The 15249-nt window shown below is 40.0% G+C and overlaps 1 protein-coding gene across 1 annotated transcript in view; it reads right to left on the reverse strand.

Annotated features, from left to right (window-relative positions):
* Positions 1 to 15169, reverse strand: part of NPEPPS (aminopeptidase puromycin sensitive) — a 65924-nt gene extending 50755 nt beyond the window's left edge. The window contains exons 1-2 of the mRNA XM_070393581.1: positions 14790 to 15169; positions 3700 to 3784 (exon numbers count right to left, since the gene is read on the reverse strand). Of these exons, the coding sequence (XP_070249682.1) occupies positions 3700 to 3784; positions 14790 to 15053 (349 nt within the window). The 5' untranslated portion in view covers positions 15054 to 15169. The remainder of the gene's footprint in view (positions 1 to 3699; positions 3785 to 14789) is intronic.
* Positions 15170 to 15249: the final 80 nt, after the last annotated feature.

Below are 15249 nucleotides of genomic sequence, written 5' to 3' on the forward strand. Positions count from 1 at the left end.
ATAAATTAAAAGACTCTTTACCTGTCAGGACCTGAGTTCAGGCACTCAAAAGTTTCGTATTCCTTTTGCAGAAGCTGATGACAATACTAATCCCTGCACTGTGTAGGGAGGTGCATTCCTTGCACTGGCTTAAGTGCTAGTGATTTCACCAACCCTTGAAGTGCAGAACAGTAAAAAAACAGTTTTCAGCCGTTTTTCTTACTGATTTCTCATTTTTAAATTATTACAAAGTAAGATCTCAGATAGATTTTAAAATAAATTAGTTCTGTTTTATAAAAGGCAGTGCCTTAGTTTAAAGAAACATGCCAATGCCTTCAAATAACTTTCTAATTTTGCCTTAAAGCGCCAAGATTTGGTGGCTACAAATATGTAAATCGGTCTTGCAGAAGGCACCCAACAGTATTAATAGGTACTACATTAGATTAGGTGGGTTAATAAATGGTATCTCTCCTACTGACTCATTTGTTCCCCTGCCATCAGCATATAGCCCTGGGAAGAGCTGGATGTCAAATTCATAACTACTAGTTTATAAAGAAACAACATGTTATACTCTCTCATAAGATAAAAATAAAAAATGTTGCCCTGGCTGGCATGGCCAGTGGTTAGAGTGTTGACTTGCATACCAAAAGGTTCAGGTCCGATTCCCAGTCAAGGGTATGCACCGGGTTGCAACCAATCTATTTGTCAGTCTCTCACATTGATGTTTTTCTTTCTCTCTACCCTCCCCTCCCAGCCTCCCTTCCACTCTCTGAAAATCAATGGAAAAAATATCCTTGGGTGAGGATTAAAAAAAAAAAAAAAGCTACTATGTCCAAGGGCAAAATTAAGCTATGTAAGATATATATATTATTACAAAGAAAGATCTCAGATATATATAAATGAAAGGCCAAATCTCTTTGTCTCTGACTGAAACCCTAAAGTGCCAAATTCATACAACTTCTCATTCTCTTATACTCCAAAATAAAATGGGTTTACACACGACTCCAGGATTTTCTGTTGCTATAGGAGAAATGAGTTGAGAAATGTACCTTAGCTAGTTCTAAAGAAAATATTTTATGTATCTAAAAAAATTAATTATTTTATATGAATTCTCTCCAAATCCTCTTCACTTCCTCTAAATTTTCATTTCTCTCCTGACCCTCTTACTGAGAACATTAACACTACTTCCTTGAGGTTCAGATCATTATGAGTTTGGCGCCATGCAGTTATACATTTTCAAAACATTTAAGTTCTCGGAATTCTTACCTGACAATTTAGTAGAGGAAGATAAAAAACAAACCTGAGGCCTAGCTGATTTGGCTCAGTGGACAGAGCGTTGGCCTGCGGCCTGAAGGGTCCTGGGTTCGATTTTGGTCAAGGGCACATACCCAGGTTGTGGGTTCCATCCCCAGTGAGGGGCATGCAGGAGGCAACTGATCAATGATTCTCTCTCATCATCGATGTTTCTATCTTTCTGTCCCTCTCCCTTCCTCTCTGAAATCAATAAAAATATATGAAAAAAACAAAAACCTGAGCTGAAGCCATGCCAATTGAATGGTGCATATTTCTTTTACTATCTCTACCTATATATACTGGACACCATTTTAAAACCCTACATTGAATTTAAATGTTCTCTACCTACAACAAAGAAAGCTTGCCTTGATATTCTTGGCTAATGTGCTTCCTTTTTTCTTCAGTTAAAGAAATTAAATAATCTCTCTTCCATTCACCAAACAACTTTTTAAAGTTGGCATGCATTCAAAGTCCATTTGAAGGAACTGTTCCTCTAATTTAAAATCGCAGCAGTTTGATCTAATTTACAATCAATTGAACATAAGTATTTCTTGGCAATAATATGCTCAACTGCTACATACTTTTGTCTTTCTATGGATAAGATAATTTAAGAAAAAATCATGAAATAAATATTGCCAAGCCCGGCTGGTGTGGCTCAGTGGTTGAGCGTTGACCTATGAACCAGGAGGTCACAGTTTGATTCCCAGTCAGGGCACATGCCCAGGTTGCAGGCTCAATCCCCAGTGTGGGGCGTGCAGGAGGCAGTGGATCAATGATTCTCTCTCATCATTGATGTTTCTATCTCTCTGTCCCTCTCTCTTCCTCTCTGAAATTTATTTTAAAAAAATATATATATATATAAATAAATAAAAAGGAAAATGATTAACTTGGTGTGTTTCTAAATTATTTAAAATATGTGTGTGTGTGTATATATATATATATGTGTGTGTGTGTGCGTATGTGTGTGTGTGTGTGTATGTATATATATATATATATATATATATATTGCCAAGCCTTAAAATGTTACTTTTATGCTTCTTTTCAGTATAATGTAAAGGAGAGGGAAACCAGCAATGCAAAATGTAAATTAAAAGGTCAAATTTCTAACTTATTTTATTCCAAATGAAAAGACTTTCTAAGAGGAAGTCTTAGAGTAGTAGAAACTAACCAATCATTTTGACAAGGAATGTCAAGGTGAAGTAAAAATTAAAAGCAATTCAGCTCCAATATTAACATACCTTTGAGTTTATGCCAAACTGGATAACTTTAAAATATGCAGCTTATGTAGAAATAAGTTCATGCCAAAACTGATTACTAAATTTACTCCTTATTGTAATTACAAGATCTAAAATAGTTCTCATTTTAAAGATGTTCATTGAATTTCTACACATTCTATGCCATGTTTCTTTTAATCTATTCTTCCCCTGTAAGTCCATCATTTAGCTTCTAACCTTCATATTTGATTTCATAAAGCAAAAGTTTTTCTCTCAGTTATGAGTAAGACTTCTCTCAATTTTAATCTATAGTTCAAGAGGAAAAACATTTTTAGGAAAACCACATATGAACTAAGCCCACTTGATGAACCTTTCGTGTTCAAATTGCTTAATTTTTAAAATAACTCTTCAGTTTTTTAAGCATGGTATTATATTCATTTTGCATTTAAAAGTGACTTATCAGAGTCACAAAATAAGTTAATGTCTGAAGTAGAATTAAAATTATGACATTTCCGTTATCTCATAGTACAGTCTGATTACACTATTCAAATATTTCCCATGAATATCTTAAGAATTTTCCTATTTCTAAAATAAAACGGATATCTTAACATAATGTATATTTACACATGCACACAAAAGCACACACAAATACCAGGTGAGGCAAAAGTAGGTTTATAGTTGTTTGCATAAAAAATAAACAATCTATATATATAAAAGGCTATGCGACTGGCCAACCAGCCAACTGGCCGGTAGGTATGATGTACACTGACTACCAGGGGGCAGACAGCAACTTTGCAGCATGCCCTCTCGCACTCCAGGACCCCTTGGGGGATGTCAGACTGCCGGTTTCCGCCAATCCCTGCAGGCCAGGCCAAGGGACCCCACCTGCTAGAGGGACCCCGCTCACTCCGCAGATGCCCTTCGAGCCCTGGTGCCACCCCAGCTGTAGCTGGCCAGGGAGGGACCGTGGGAGGTTGGATCCAGGGTGTGTCCAGCCCGTCTCACCCAGTCCTGCCTCGCCCCGCCGGCCACCTTCTAATTAATTTCCTTTCAATGTGCATGAATCCGTGTACCCGGCCTCTAGTAATTAATAAAGAATACAAGAATAAACTCTTTCATGTACTCAACTGTAAATACCTACTTTTGTCCCACCCTGTACATATCATACGCACACAAATAGGAACAGCAAATTAAAATGAAAAACGGCTCTTACCTTCATCTCCCTCTGGTACATATGAAGCTGTAATAATGTCAATATCAGCACAATTCATCACAATCTGATTGGTTGCCTGCCTCACCTAAGGGGAAAGAAAAACCAGCATTGTCAGAAATAGCTTGACTAATATTTATATCTTCAGCTTGGCCTACTACATGTCGCAAACTTTTTATTTTTTTAAATATATTTTTATTGATTTCAGAGAGGAGAGGGAGAAAGAGATAGAAACATCAATAATGAGAATCATTGATTGGCTGCCTCCTGCACACCCCCTACTGGGGATGGAGCCCGGAACCCGGGCATGTGCCCTTGATCAGAATCGAACCTGGGACCTTTCAGTCTGCTGGCTGATGCTCTATCCACTGAGCCAAACCAATTAGGAAGAGGCATACTTTCTGAAACCCAGACTCACTAAAACTTAAACTATTTATGCATCAATGATAGAAATAAATGACTAGTTTTAAGGAATCCAAAGCAATTCATATTATATAAAAGCAATAACAAATGTATAAGTATTTCACAGAATTTAAACATCTGACCAGTTAGCTAACATAAAAGCAATATTTTTCTTCTTAAACCTTGATTTATAACTACTTCTTAATTAATCTTCTTAAATTTAAAAATTTTTTTAATTAGAAAACATTTCTTATATGTTGCAATTAATTCTGTGTTATATAACCCTTGAAACCCATCATGAGACCTTTTATAAGGATGGAGGAAGAAAGCTAGTATCATAAACTATGTCAGAACTTCATAAAACACTCTTTAAATTTTTTATTTTCCCAAAGAAACATTTTGGATATAATAGACAATAATGACGCTCCACCAAGACTAAATAAAGTTTTATTTTGGGCTTTGTCTCACTTGCTTCAGATCCAAAAAAGAAATGAAATATAGAAATAATAAAAGCCCTTTCCTCTCTTCCTCATTCCCTCTTAACCACTATCCTGAGACCACTACATGTATAAAAATCAGCAGTTTTTAATTTTATATAAATGCTATCAAATTGTGTATATATAATTTTATACAACCTGTTTTTTTCTTTTTTTAATATATATTTTTATTGATTTCAGAGAGGAAGGGAGAAGGAGAGAGAGCTAGAAACATCAATGATGAGAGGGAATCACCGATAGGCTGCCTCCTGCACACCCCCCACTGGGGATCAAGCCAGCAACCCAGGCATGTGCCCTTGACCAGAATCAAACCTGGGACCATTCAGTCCACAGGCTGATGCTCTATGCTCTGAGCCAAACCAGCTAGGGCACAACCTGTCTTTTTCACTTAACATTGTGTCTGAGATGAGTAAATGCTGATAAATTTATATCTAATTCATTCATTTTAACTCCTGCATAGTAGTATTCCACTTTATAAATAAACCAGTTATTTATCGCCGAGACCGGTTTGGCTCAGTGGATAGAGCGTCGGCCTGCGGACTCAAGGGTCCCAGGTTCAATTCCGGTCAGGGGTATGTACCTGGGTTGCGGGCACATCCCCAGTGGGAGATGTGCGGGAGGCAGCTGGTTGATGTTTCTCTCTCATCAATGTTTCTAGCTCTCTATCTCTCTCCCTTCCTCTCTGTGGAAAATCAATGAAATATATTAAAAAAAAAAACAAAACACAACAGTTATTTATCCATTTCCTTCCTCAGGGAAGTTCGACCAAACGACTGAACCGGTCGACTGGTCGCTATGATACGCACTGACCACCAGGGGGAAGATGCTCAACACAAGAACTGCCCCATGGCAGTCAGTGCGTTCCCACAGCCAACCTCCCGTGGTCCCTCCTCCCAGCTGGCCAACCTCTCACGGTCCCTCCCCCAAGCCGGCAGGCCCCAATCAGCCCAGATCAGAGCAGCCCGCCAACCTCCAGCCTCACAGCCCCTCCCCCTGGCTGGCCAACCTCTCACGGCCCCCCATTGGCCCTGATTGTCCCGATTGCCCACCAGGCCGAGGGACCCCACCTGTGCACAAATTCATGCACTGGGCCACTAGTACTATAATAGTTATTTTAAATAGTACTATAATAAATATCTTGATCCATGTTTTCTTGTGCACACGTTTTTTTACTAAGAATTGCCAAATTATCCTTCAAAGCAGCCTCAACTGACACTCCCAGGAGCAAAGAATAAAGAAATCCCACTTTCAGCATCCTCCAAAAAAACTTTAAAATTATTGACAATCTGATAAGTATTAAATGGATTCCATTGTTGTTTTAATTCAAATTTCCCAGATTACTAGTAACATTGATTACTAAGCATTTTTTTTTTGCCATTAAGTTTTTTTTAATTTTTTTTTTTTATTGATTTCAGAGAGAAAGGGAGAGGGAGAGGGAGAGACATAAACATCAATAATGAGAGAGAACCACTGATTGGCTGCCTCCTGCATGCTCCCGACTGGGGATGAGCGCACAACCCAGGCATGTGCCCTTGACTGGAAGAGAACCTGGGACCCTTCAGTCTGCAGACTGAAGCTCTATCCACTGAGTCAAACAAGCTAGGGCTGCCATTAAGTTTTTCTTCTGCAAATTGCTTGTTCATAGCCCTTTCCCATTTTTCAATTTGGTTGTAATCTTGTTTTTATATATTTGTTGCATTAAACAAAATCTCGTATTTATTTTCAGACATTTGAATGGTCTAAATCTAAAATAACAAAAATAGCCGAAACCGGTTTGGCTCAGTGGATAGAGCGTCGGCCTGCAGACTGAAAGGTCCCAGGTTCGATTCCGGTCAAGGGCATGTACCTGGGTTGCGGGCACATCCCCAGTGGGAGATGTGCAGGAGGCAGCTGGTCGATGTTTCTCTCTCATCGATGTTTCTAACTCTCTATCTCTCTCCCTTCCTCTCCGTAAAAAATCAATAAAATATATTTTAAAAAATAAATAAATAAAAATAAAATAAAATAAAAATACAGATGTCCTAAATGACAAACAAATGCCTGCAGAGGCCAGCCAAGCAGGTGAATGCAATAGGTCAGATGAAAGGTACACATAAAGGAAAGCTATGCATAAAAGAGGGGGAAGTAGCCACTTCTTAGAGCCAACTAATTATTGCTGAACTGAAAAGCAGACTTGGTGTTGACAGATCTTCCAATTTTTAAAAAGTCACAAATTCAGATTTTATATATAATCTCTTAATTTTTAATTTGATGACAACTAATTCAAAAATTCAAAAACACAGTGTGGACCAAGCAAAACCTATATGTAGGTCAATAGTGCCTTGAGAACACTGAACAGACCACAAAACTAGGTAAGGAAACAGAAGTAATATAATATCTGTATTAAAAAGCTATACCTAACAGTAATCATTTTACTAACAAACCATACATAAACATGATTGTTTTGAAATATGTTTTTATTGATTTTAGAGAAAGGGTAAGGGAGAGGAATAGAGTGATAAAAACTTGGATCGGCTGCCTCCTGCACACTCCCTATTGGGGATCGAGGCTACAACCCAGGCATGTACCAGTACCTTAACCAGGAATCGAACGGGTAACCTCTTGGTTCATGGGTCGACACTCAACCACTGAGCCACCCTGACTGAGCAAACATGATTAATTTTAAACTAAAATTATCTGACCTATATTACAAATAGTATGCTATCAAGCCTATAACAGACTGTCAAAATCTCTAACACATATGGCTCATTATATATTTTGGCTCATTAAAAAAAAAAAAAATCCTCACCCTGGCTGGGTGGCTCAGTTAGTTGGAGCATCCTTCCATATACTAAAAATATGGTGGGTTCTATTTTGGTCAGAGCACATAGCTAGGTTGCGAGTTCAATCCCAGGTTGGAGCACATAAGGGACTCAGCCAACTATGTGTCTCTCTCACATCGATGTTTCTCTCTGTCTCTCCCCGATCCCTGCCACTCTCTCTAAAAATCAATGGGAAAAAAATATCCTCCAGTGAGGATTAACAAAAAAACTAACAAAAAAACAAACAAAAAATCCTTCTCATAAATCAAATCTTCTTGTTCCTAAACCAAAGATGTCATTTAATAAACATATTTTTTAAAATTTAGTATTATTTCTCCAGAATATATTTAAACAGCACTAAAACTTTTATGTCCCAACTGGCCACTTATAGCATTACATCCGAACAACAACAAAATCTTTGCCTATTCATAAATATGACTTTTTTAAAAATACAGAAACAGAGAAATGAAGCACTTACTGGCTGTTCGCCAAAGGGTAAAATGAATCAAAACCTTCCAGAGTTTGAAGTTTATGCCAACAAAATAATAACAGGAGTTTAGTTATGCATCTTAATCTTTATCTAGGCAACTATATTTTCATCCATCAACATCTACAGTGAATTTAATAGTAGCCAAGCAGTTAATCTACCAATGTCAAGATACCAGTACAACACTACATATGCCAAATGATACCATTTATCTCACTACTATAACATTCTGAGGGAAAGTGTGTACTTTGGAAAGACATAGTGCACAACATCCAGTTACAAGTACATTCCAATTCCTCTCATGATTAGAGAAAACCCATTTGTTTATACTAACGAATTAAGCTACTTGTTGAACAGCTACTAATTTTTTTTTCCAGGAATACTGCCATTTCTGGAAGGATGGGAGTAAAGAAACAAAGGGACAAAAATACTTAATAATGAAATTAAACTCACAATTTTAAAAAATCCGACATTATATTTGTCTCATATTAGAGATGCATTTGAAACAACAGGATAATCCATAGAAAGTGCTTATAGAAGCATTTAGTGCCTGATACATAGTAATCACTGAATAGATATTAAGGCACACACACAAAGACCAAGATTAAATGTGCTCCAATCATAAAGATATTACTCTGAATATCATCTAACAGCATTCACCTAACAGTTTATAAAGCACCTGATCAGAATGATATAAAATTTAAGAACTAGGTACTGTGGTATATAGCACTTTGGATATCAGCATATATGTACTGCCCAAGGAAGGTAATTTAAAGTAGCCATATAGACCAGCGGTTCTCAACCTGTGGGTCGCGACCCCTTTGGGGGTCAAACGACCCTTTCTCACAGGGGTCACCTAAGACCATCGGAAAACACATATATAATTACATATTGTTTTTGTGATTAATCACTATGCTTTAATTATGTTCAATTTGTAACAATGAAAATACATCCTGCATATCAGATATTTACATTACGATTCATAACAGTAGCAAAATTACAGTTATGAAGTAGCAATGAACATAATTTTATGGTTGGGGGTCACCACAACATGTGGAACTGTATTAAAGGGTCGTGGCATTAGGAAGGTTGAGAACCACTGATATAGACTTAGGCATATGCTTAAGTAGTTGATTACTACACTAGAACACTGTTCTTTTTAATGCTTTTCCAACAATAGCACTGACCTGATAATCCCATATTTGATTTCTCACATATTCACATCATCCTGTTAGTGCATATGACCTGTGTGTTCCACTATCAAAATATGTAATAGCCTGGCTGGTGTGGCTCAATGGTTGAGAGTCAACTCATGAATCAGGAGGTCAGGGTTCGATTCCTGGTGAGGGCACATGCCCAGATTGCATGATTCATTCGGGGGGGGGGGGGGGGGCGCGATTCTCTCTCATCATTGATGTTTCTCTCTCTCCCTCTTCCTTCATTTCCTTGAAATCAATAAAAATCTATTTTAAAAAAATACAGGTAATAATGCAAAGGATTTTCAGTTTTCAAACTTAAAAGAGAGCAAAATGCTAACGTTAGCATATAAAATTGTGTTACTAATAGTATTCTTTGTTTCAAACCCAGGGTTTTAAGTCATCTTGGAGTCTCATACAGATAGCACTTCAACTGAACCAAAGCTAAGGAATGGCTCTACTGAAGAGGCAGCTTGACCATTTGTAAGAATTTTACAGTGGAAGTGTCCTATAAACTAGGAAGACAGCAATTTGAGACATTTTCCCCCCCTGAATGAGTCTTGACTACAATCATTCAGAAATACACCTTACATGTGCTATAATAGAAGACTCAAGAGTTTTTTCTGGTTGCCCAAATCCTGAGATTTTAGTTAAAGGAAATCTCCATCCAGTGTGACAATTCCAAATACTAGTCAATCTGAAGCCTGAGTCACTTTGCACAACAAGCAATTTCATCATTAAAATTTTGTAATAATTGTTGTCTTTGTGGAACAGGGCTATAATTTCTAAAGACAATAAGGAGCAAATAATTAGTAAGCACAAGTTGAGCCAAGTTTTCTAATAAAAAAGACATTAAAGAGCAAGTTGCAGAAAGTCATAATAAGTACCATTAATGTAAAAATGTTAAACACACAAAACATTGCTATTTATTGTCTGTGGCTACTTACATGCACAATAACACTTTTAAATTATACATAGGAAAATACTCACCTACCTAAAGAAAGAAGTTACCTCTGGGTATGAGTGGAAGAGATGGAAATGGGCTTTAGTGGCATCTGTGACATTTTATTCCCCCCTCCCTCAAAATCATGCACAGTCTGAAGCAAATGGGGCCAAATATTAATAACTGCTAAATCGCCCTAACCAGTTTGGCTCAATGGATAGAGCGCCGGCCTGTGGACTCAAGGGTCCCAGGTTCGATTCTGGTCAAGGGCATGTACCTTGGTTGCAGGCACATCCCCAGTAGGGAGTGTGCAGGAGGCAGCTGATTGATGTTTCTCTCTCATCAATGTTTCTAACTTTCTATCCCTCTCCCTTCCTCTCTGTAAAAAACCAATAAAATATATATTTTAAAAAAATAACTGCTAAATCTAGGTGGTGGGTTACATTTCCATATTTCTAAAATATGTTCTAATTTAAAATAAAAATTTAAAGTGATTACAAAGTGGCCAAATAAATTGAGAACTATATGCATGTATGGTGTTCAACATGAAATCTCCAAGATCTAGAGAACTAATCTCAGTTAACAACAAAATAGCTATTAGAAGACTCAGTACTTTGCCACTGACTCACATACAGATTAGAATAAGACTTAATTTTACAATAAGCGCAGGCTCATTTACTATGTAGCAAAGTTCAGAGAAGTTTCTTAAGTTTCAATTTACTACTTAAAATCACATTTATCCAGGTTGTATTGGCAGTATCAATTATCCAGAACCAGGAAGTTAAAAAAAAAAGTCTCTATGGAAAGCCAGAATAGTTAATACAAAGTCCATACAACACAGCTCATACCTTCACTCAAAGGAGAATCCATCAAACCCTCACTTAGAAATGTCTTCATAAATTCAAACAAGCCTGTTTCTCTGGTTACTTAGACGGCTTCAGATCAAGTTCAGTAAAATAAAAGAGGCAAGAAATTTCACAACAGGCAGCAACAAGGCACAATAAGCAGCAAAAAATAATAGCCTCAGAGTAAGAAAACAAACAAAAAACCTTTAAAGAACAGATATGAAACTAATATACAGATCATAGCACATAGTTTTGAGTAATCTATGGCTATAAGCATCAATGACAGATGTTCAGAATGATGTCCAGTATTTTAAAAAAGAAAAGAAACAAACCTAGATTCTGAGGAAGTATAGAATTTTTAAAAAATAATACATATTAGAAATATTTTCACTTAATCAGTAAATATTTTTAAAATTCTAAATGCCTCAATGGGTACACTTCATTTATCTAAAAAATTCACTGCAGAATTCATTGCCAGATGATATTAGATAAAGCTTCACATATAAAAATTTCTTAGGTGTTTCTTCATAGATACATTTCAAAAAACAGAATAGAAAATCTGAACAAATTCAATTCCTTATCATCAATCTCTCAAATTTAATTTCTTAAGACCATTTAGTATTCTAGCACAATGCTGGACAAATTATTAATTTTATCATTTTTTAAGTAATAAAAAATAACCAAAATTACTGCAAATGCTAAATTGGGGCAGAAAATTCCCTAACACAGGGATGACAACAACATCCATTTATGTGCCAACTTTCAGTGTTCCAAACAAACTACTATATCTGTAACTCTCCTGTAAGTGCCAATTTAGTCATCACAAACATGAATATTTTGTTGGCGCAGGCCAGGGATTGTCTAGTGTATCCTGACTTCTGGCCTTGAAGGATGATGGTAATTTCCCTGGCACAGGTGAAACATTTCCATAAGGAAAAAAACAATTATTGCATAAATACAATTATAACAAAGAATTGTAGCCACTCACATGAACTTGTAACCTATTTCTTAATTATCCCACAAAGCAAGAAAATCAGAATTTGAAATAGTTACAAAAATCCATTGCTCTCAAATATCCTAAAGGGACGAGAAAGGGAATGTTCCATTTCTCCAGGTCAGTGATTTTCAATCTTTTTCATCTCGTGGCACACATAAACTAATTACTAAAATTCTGCGGCACACCGAAAAAAAATTTTTTTTTTATAATCTGACCAAAAAAAAGAATACTTTTGATTCATTCAACTGGACAACTACTGTTGTGGTGGTGGTTGTCATTTTTATTTGACAATCTATGGAAAAAGAGGTCAGTGCCACAACTAAATAGTCAGGTATTGCATGTTTTCAAAATTCTTGTGGCCCAGGTTGAAAATAGCTGCTCTAGGCCCATGATAAACACCTTTTCAAAACCTGCTGAATTAGACCACACTCACTTGTGTACAAGACGACTACTTTTTAAATTATCCACATTGACAATTTCTTCAGCTTCCCCAAGAGTCCACACCCCAGGCCAGGTTAAAAATCCACTAAGTTTCTAATATGTAACCTGTACAAATACTCTGGGCTTATCATAAAATTCTGTAACTAAAGCAACCAAGCAACTTGCATACTTTGTGTAATGTGATTCCAACTATTAGGAAACTGACCCAATACCAGTTATAAATCTGGTTTCTAGAGATGTAATTTTGTCCACATTTTAAATTTTCCACTATAAGATACTACCTAATGCCACAATTTATTGCTCCAAACCATGGATTTTAAAAAACATTAACATCTGATTTTTACTACTAATGTAACTTTTTACTAATGTTAATTCCTCTTTACACTTCCAAAGGTGGCAATTCATACAATTAAGGAGTCCAACTGTCCTTTAATAACACCTGTTAGAATTCACTATATATTGAAATGCCGTCTTTCATGTGTTGCACCTAGCCTGAAAAGGATTTCTGAAAAGAAACAATGTGAAAAGTTCATGTTACCAAAAAAATTCACATATTTCCTTATATCAAATTGACAAGTCCCTGCTAATATCTAGCACATTACTATGTGCTCCCTCAATGACCCAAACCAATCTTTTAAGTATTTCTCATCTTTTTGGAAAAATAGAAAAGGAATAAGAAGTACATCATTGCCTGTTGTTCTATCCTAATACTTAAGTAAAACTGTCACTTCCTAACAAAATAATCATTTAAAAATATTTCTTGACAATTTTTTTCTGAAAATTTCCCCTTAATATACACTCCTCTCAGAATTATGAACCTATTATGCCAGCTAATGTGGTAAAGAAACAAATAATGTTTTTAAATGTTAGTCTTTTCACATAATGCGAACTCATTCATCACTAGGTCCTTCCTTTGCCAAGTCACAAGACACGCTACTGTTTACAATCCCTCCCATCTGCCCCCTGCCAATATATATCAAACACTCTAGTCACTTGGTTTAAACAAACATCGTTTTCCAAATAACCCTTTCAAATCCCAATTTAAACCCAAGATGCATTCATTCTGATTCATACTCTTAATGGAAAAATTCGAAATGACCTGACTTTCACAGGGTTAAGTTTTGCTTTTTGATGCAGCCAGACCCTAGAGTCCTCATGCTTTCACACAAGTGCCCCAAATGTGACAGTACACTTTTTAATTGTACACTTTTAGGCATATTTTTAATCTGCGGCGGACCCGGCTTCCAAAGACAACTGCCCACTTTCAACTCATTCAAACACTCGTCTACATCTCTTTCATTTCGCCGCTATATCCACGCCCTGTTCTTTAAGGCTGAGGCCTACGGATTTTTCCTCCTGACTGCAGTGGGAAGAAAAAAATGAAACAAACTATTTTGGCCCTCATTCTTTTTAAAGAAAACTGCTACACAGTCCCCATGTTGCATTACAGACTTCACATAATACATCACGTAATACGGTATCACAATGTCTACGGTTCAGGACCTTTGTAGGGCATCAATATGAATGGCCTCCAAAATCCAACAATACTTCCGATAATGCTGCAGAGGGTGTGTGTGGGAGTGGGGGTGGGGGGTGGGGGGGGAGCATGATTCACCAAAAACTGCAACCAAGAGTAATGGAATATTTTCCCCAGTGGAATGCTAACACCGATGGCTTCTTTCAGGGAACCGGGCTGCTGCAAACCATCGCTGTAGCAACAAATCCACCTGCTTCGAGGGCTGCACAGCCAGCAAGACGGGAGGACCACCGGAAACGGGGTCCTCCTGCAGCTTCTCTAGGGGTTCGGGGAGAACCGGCGCCGCTGCACTGTCACTTGAGGAGAAGGGGAGGGGGGAGGGGCGGACCATCTCGGAAACCCAGCCCCTGGGCCGGAGCAGGCGGGGAGAACTCAGCCCGGCTGCCCGGGATTAACATTCTCCTTCTCGCCCTCTCCCCGCTTCTAGAATCTCCCCTCCTCGCCAACGCGCGGCGGCCGGGGGAGTCCCCGATGGCCGCCCCGGCCCCAGTGTCCCCCGTGGGGCGTGGGCAGAGCCACGGAAAAGAACTGAGTCAGGAGGCCGGGGCAGAGCGCGCACGATGGGAGCCCCGCCGGCCGCTCCCCACGCCCGCCGGCCGCTCCCGGAGCGCCTCCAAGCCCGGAGGGGCCGGGGATCGGCGGGGATGCCCCACACGGGGGTGCGGGCCCCGGAGGGGCGCCCGGGCCGGGCCCCGCCGGCTCCCGCAGCCTCCCCGCAGCGCGGCCTGGACCCCCGCCCGGCAGGGCAGGGCAGGGCCGGGCACCCCGGACCCCCGCGCCCCGCCGCCGCCCCAGAGGGGCGCGCCCGTCCGGGACCCAGCCTCTCGGGTCCCCGGCCCGCGGCGCCCAGGCCCGTCCGCCAGCCCGGCCCCCAGCCCAGCCCGCGGGCGCGGCCTAACTAACTGCTGGCCCGGCAGCTCGCCCCCGGCGTCCGAGGGTCGCCGTACCTGGGCGGCGGCCTCCAGCTTGCCCTCGAAGGTGAAGTCCAGCAGGTCGGGCTTGAGGCAGAGGCTGTAGTTGATGGGGGAGACATCGGCGGGCAGCCTCTCGAAGGGCCGCTTCTCCGGCATCGCGGCGAGGCCCAGGCTGTGGAGGCGGCGGCGGCGGCGGCGAGAGGAGCGGCTGAGAAGGAGAAGGAGGAGGGGAGGAGGCGGAGGGCCGAGGAAGAGCAGGCGGCGAGCGAGGGAGGGGGCGGCGGCTGCCAGCCACATCCACCGAGCGCGGGCGACCGCCGGAGGAGAGCCGCCGGGGGGTCCTGGGGGGCTGGGGAGAGACCCGGCCCGAGCGCCAGGGGCCGGGAGGGAGTCTATGCGGGCGGGCGGACTGCCTACGGGGAAGGGGGCGGAGGGGAGGGCAGGGGAGGAGAGCCTGGAGGGAGGGAGGGAGGGAGGGAGGGAGCGAGGGAGG

This window comes from Myotis yumanensis, unplaced genomic scaffold (genome assembly GCF_028538775.1).
Source record: "Myotis yumanensis isolate MYYU_CA2020_CCGP unplaced genomic scaffold, mMyoYum1.0.hap1 SCAF_16, whole genome shotgun sequence".
Lineage (NCBI taxonomy): Eukaryota > Metazoa > Chordata > Mammalia > Chiroptera > Vespertilionidae > Myotis > Myotis yumanensis.